Below are 5,285 nucleotides of genomic sequence, written 5' to 3' on the forward strand. Positions count from 1 at the left end.
AAGAAACTGGTCGGTGCTCTGATTTCTAAGAATTTTTTATTTAATCAATATTTAGCATTCTGTTGAAATATAGGACATTTTTTCTTTGATTTTGATTGTTGATGATGGTTGAAATTGGAGACTTCAAACCCACCATCATTGCCTTCCTCGATGAGCTCGCGATTGAATTATTCTCTAGATTTACTGTGGATTGGCCATTGGTGATATGCATTCTGATACTACTTTGATACGAAATCATAAATCCTTCTGATACAGAGTGCACCATTTGTAAGATGACTCTTAATACAAAGGCAATGCACAATATGTAGTATTGAAAGGTTATAATAATACATTGATAAACAATTAATTATACACTTATTGGGGAGAACAATAAGATTAATTCCTATTATATACTCAACAACTTTTTAGAAAAATATTACTAGTTCATTCTCTTATTCAGATTCAGAAATTACTTCTAACTCACTATTAAAAGTTCTCCCACCCGTTGTTCCCGTCATTGGCATTGGATTTGTGGAGGCAAATGGACTGGTGGGGACTATTAGAGTGTCTCCATCTCCTTCCAACATTTGTACCACAACTTTCATCGATGGTCGGTCCACTGGGTACCATTGTATGCACCAAAGTCCCACAATTGTTAGTTTCCTTATACTTTTCGCATCCCCGTCTTCCTCAATTTGTATTCCTAGATCTTCTCCTTGATCCAATCGTTTGTATATCCACTCCGGAAAATAACACTCACTCATGTTTTGTGTTACCGTATTTTGCCTCCCTCCAACCATATCTAACAACAACATCCCAAAACTATAAACATCTGATTTGTATGACACATTCCCAAAGTTCCTGGAGAATACTTCGGGTGCAATGTAGCCCACAGTCCCTCTAGCAGTAGTCATGGATACAGCACTTTGTTCCTTCGAACACAATTTTGCTAGACCAAAATCAGAGATCTTTGGGTTAAACTTGTTGTCCAACAAGATGTTGTGAGGCTTAATATCAAAGTGCAAGATTCGTTGATCACACCCGAGGTGAAGATATTCAATTCCTTTAGCTATACCAAGAGCAATGTCTTCCAGTTTCTTCCAACCAAGTGAACGCTTTTGTTGATTAGAGGCTATAAACTTTTCAAGTGAATTGTTTGGCAAGAACTCGTAAAGCAAAGCTCTTCTGAATCCATCAGCACAATATCCCACCAAGCGAACCACATTGATATGGTGGATTCTACCCATTGTTTGCACTTCATTGATGAACTCATCTCCATTTCCTTTCACATTGTTGAGGATCTTGACCGCGACATAAACATCATTGGAAAGCTTTCCCTTGTACACTATTCCGTAACCTCCTTGGCCTACTTTGTCCTCAAATTGATTTGTTATTTTCTTGATATCTGCATAAGAGTATCTTGCAGGTTTGAGAGCTTTGTAATCCTCCAAAAATTTGTCAATCTTTACTTGATCTGCTTTCTTCATTTTGTTTGATCTGTAGACATGATATATTGCAATGACAACTAGAAGAAGAAAAGTCGGACCTAGGACTGCCCCTGCAATCATAATAGACCATGTTAGTAAATTTCTACCTCCTCGCTGACAATTGAAATTATGAGAGGATGGACCACTTCACCAGCAATCTTTAGTTTCGTCAATGCACCTGTAAAAGTTTGAAGATTTCTTAAAATACATATATATAATTAAAAAAATTTACAGTAGATTCATAATAAACTAAGTAAAAGAAACTGACATGATACAATCAGATATCCAAATAGGGTCAAATCTTCTCATATATATTAGTCCAACTGTATCAGCAATTAACATAGGCTTAATTAATCAAGTTTGGACCTCAACACATGCTCCATTAGGTGCACAACTTCTAACAAAAAACCACACAACCTAATCTATATGGCAAGACTGTATCATCCTCGCACAATCAACAAGACTAGGTAATTCAATAGATCAAAACAAAATAAAACAAGGGCATTGAAGCTAATATGATCTTGTAGCCCGAGGGCGTTGGATTAAATTTTTTATTTGGATATACTATTGAGTTGTAAATAGGTAAACAAAATCTAAACCATTGATTTGTGAAAATACTGACGTTGCGCAGATCCGAAACTCGATTTCCAGTTCAATTATCCAACTGGAGAGAACCTCGGCCCGAATTTCAATTCAAAATTGTGGTGGAAGACAACATCATCAGTGTAAAGCCAACGCAATAATTACAGATTAGATAAGATGGTAAACAAAATGTAATAATCGTAACTTGAAGTAAGAAGGTAGAAACTAGCTAGAGTAGAGGTGTACCCGTAGATGGCTGTCTGGGCTTGTCAAAGCATTCAGTTGATCCATTTAATAATAATTGGCTTTTGCTGCTACTGCTGTTGTTGTTTTTCTTGAATCCACAATTCTTGCCTTGTGCTTCACATTTCCCACAGTCCGGTTTACTCCAATTCAATTGAAGATGATCAAATGTGATGGTGCCATAACCATAATAAAAAATTTCTCCTGGAAGTGACATGTTATACATCTTTGTGCAAGAAACGAGCAGCGAAGTGTAAGAAGTTATAATGGCATAAACTTGGTGACTCTGGTCACTAAGGCAAGCAATCTGATGCATCGAAGATTTATCCCGTGTCTGGGAACAATTGATGAAGCTAACGTCTTGGTAGTAGTAATTTGTTAGGAATTGGAAGGGAAAGGCAGATTGGTTGAGGCTTGGAAGCTGTCGTGGCAAGCATACTTGGGGTTCAGAGTCAGATATATTTATGGTCTGAGATTTGTAGTCGATATGCTTAACAAAAGCAGAGACAGAAAATGGAAGGTCGAGGACGGGGAATTTGGAATGATGAATGCAAGAAAGATCAAAGCCAGGATACCCACAGCGCTCGTGCTGTTTCCCTTTGAGGCGGAAAGGGAATCGGATTTCAGGGCCGTGATGTTTTCTGCAACTTGTTGGTAAGCACTCAGGATCTTGTTCTTCTGCTCCTCCTCCGACTCCAACTACTGTAGCTGCTGCAGCCATTGCTACTAATAATAGGACTATGAGCAACAGAATTCCTTGGAAAATGGCCATCTTAAATTAATTAATGGCTAATATTTGATACTCTGAAACAAAGAAACAAAATCCCAACTACTCTGCCAAGTGTGTGTTGTTTGTCGTCGAAGAATTTGCTAATGGCGGTGTTGTTGGGTTATATAGACAAATTTTGTTCTGAGGGCCACCAAAAAAAAAAAATAATTCACTAATTTATTAGTAATATTATATATGACCGTCTTTATATTTTATCTCTTTTGTCATTTTGATTTATACATTTTTAATTGGCCTAATTTTGATTCTTATTTTTAAATTTTGTTTTAATTTGGTCCAATTAACAACATCATTAATGTTTCTTAAGAAAAATTATCACTAAATTGGTTAAGGTTAACTAATTGAATTGAATAAATTTATAATTTTACCCTTAAAAATATGACACGTGTTTTGTGCGTATTTTCTATAAAAAAAATGTTAACAGTTATAATTAATTGGATTAAATTGAGATAAAATTACAAATTCAGGATCAAAATTAAGCCAATTGAAAGCATATGGGTTAAATGACACAAGGGAATAAAGTACAGGAACTATCGTCGTAATTTGTCCTATTATATATCTAGAAAAATTATCTAAAAAAACATATTTAAACACAACAAAAATAATGGAGAAATGACAACAAATTAAGGTTTTGCGGATAAATTTAGGGACAAAATTGCTCTTTAGGGATCACATGTTTTTATTGCCAAAAGTGTATTATTCTAATTTTAGCAAAAAAATTGGATATTTTAGCGAAGAATTACTATCATTTTAGGACTAAAATTTTTGTCTCAAAAACAAATCTTTTAGGAACCAAATTATTTTGTCCCTAAATATGCATTTATTAGTGACATTTTGAAAATTGTTGCTAAAAGCTATATTTTTTTTTATTTTTTATTTTTTATACTTCGAATGACCTTTTAACGACTATCCCCTCGATAATCAAAATTGGTCTCCAAATATTTTTTGTAACAAAGTTTTTATTTTTAAAAATAAAAATTTATTACCTAAAACTCTTAGGGCATGTTTGATTGGACGGACTGGATAAGGGGGATTAGAATCCATCGGACTTGAATCTTGGGATTGTGAATCTCTTGGACTATTTGGTTGGATTAGATATGTATCTTGTGTTTATTTTCTGATGGGATTAGATGTCTAGAAATGGCTATTTTTAGTGAATCCAATGTTGGTTGGACGGACTGGATAGAATAAATGAGAAAAAGACTGTTTTACCATTTTTTAATTGTTTACTAAGTAATAACAATATTAAACACATCTTTAATATTTTAATTATTTTTAGCTAGATTAAATAAAAATATATTTTATTTTATTTTTTACACAATTAAATAAATTTATTTTTTTAAAATTAAATAAATTAAATAAATAAAATATCAATAAAAATATATGTTATTTTTTTAATTAAAACTTTAAATAAATTTGTTTTTAAAAATAATAATAATTAAAAAATGAAATTAAATAAAACATCTATTAAAATTTAAATAATGAAATTAAATAAAATATAAACAAAATTTTAAAATAAAATATCTATAAAAAATTATTTTAAAAATAAATAAATAAAACAACAATAAAAAGTTAAGTAAAATTATTTTATTTTTAAATTCAGACATTTAAATTTTATTGAATTTTACTAAATATAGTACATAATTAAATAGTAGATGGTCAAACTGGTCATTTCACTACCTAATCCCAAAAGTAAATAGTCCCTCCAAAATTATCTCCCAGGATAGTATAATCCCCCATATAGGGGATAAAGAGTTCGGCCGGACTCCATGTCTGCCGGATTTCGAAAAAAAAAGCAAACGCCGAATTGAATGCTTCCCCAAGATTACAATTTGCACAATAAATAATCCCCCTTTTCTCCCCCAATCAAACACACCCTTATTTGTTGTGAGATCTCATTCGATGGACTTACGGGGTACATGGTCTTCCGACCTCTTGCATCAAAAGTCGTGGGTTCCATTCTTTTTTTATTTTTTTTTAAATTTGTTTTGTTTTTAGTTTTTTTTATTTTTAAATTTGTGTCAGTTTTTTTAGGCCCGTCTAAGTGTAAAAGGACTTGAACAGTAAAAAAAAAAAAAATCAAAAAAATTCGTTAGAGGCAAAAAGGAAAGTGTTACCTTTTTTTAGTGGACTTTTTTTACATACTTTCATTTAAATTCTTTTTTTTTTTCTTTTCTAGTATTTCTGGTCAACTAAAACTAAAAAGT

General features: G+C 32.4%; 1 protein-coding gene across 1 annotated transcript; it reads right to left on the minus strand.

Annotated features, from left to right (window-relative positions):
- Positions 1-279: 279 nt before the first annotated feature.
- LOC145796824 (rust resistance kinase Lr10-like) lies at positions 280-3,141 on the minus strand. The gene is made up of 3 exons (XM_082882093.1): positions 2,295-3,141; positions 1,618-1,644; positions 280-1,537 (listed from the first exon to the last, which is right to left on the minus strand). The coding sequence occupies exons 1-3, from the start codon at positions 3,061-3,063 to the stop codon at positions 432-434; spliced, it is 1,902 nt and encodes a 633-aa protein (XP_082738219.1). The 5' UTR covers positions 3,064-3,141; the 3' UTR covers positions 280-431.
- Between the last annotated feature and the right edge of the window lie 2,144 nt (positions 3,142-5,285).

The sequence above is a fragment of the Camellia sinensis genome, chromosome 8 (genome assembly GCF_055761805.1).
Source record: "Camellia sinensis isolate YWXY chromosome 8, ASM5576180v1, whole genome shotgun sequence".
NCBI lineage: Eukaryota > Viridiplantae > Streptophyta > Magnoliopsida > Ericales > Theaceae > Camellia > Camellia sinensis.

Coding starts and splice junctions, on each gene's coding strand:
- LOC145796824 (XM_082882093.1), bottom strand. CDS start 3,063: ATGGCCATTTTCCAAGGAATTCTGTTGCTCATAGTCCTATTATTAGTA. Junction 1,645..2,294: donor GCCCAGACAGCCATCTACGG/GTACACCTCTAC, acceptor AAACTTTTACAG/GTGCATTGACGAAACTAAAG. Junction 1,538..1,617: donor GACGAAACTAAAGATTGCTG/GTGAAGTGGTCC, acceptor TTATGATTGCAG/GGGCAGTCCTAGGTCCGACT.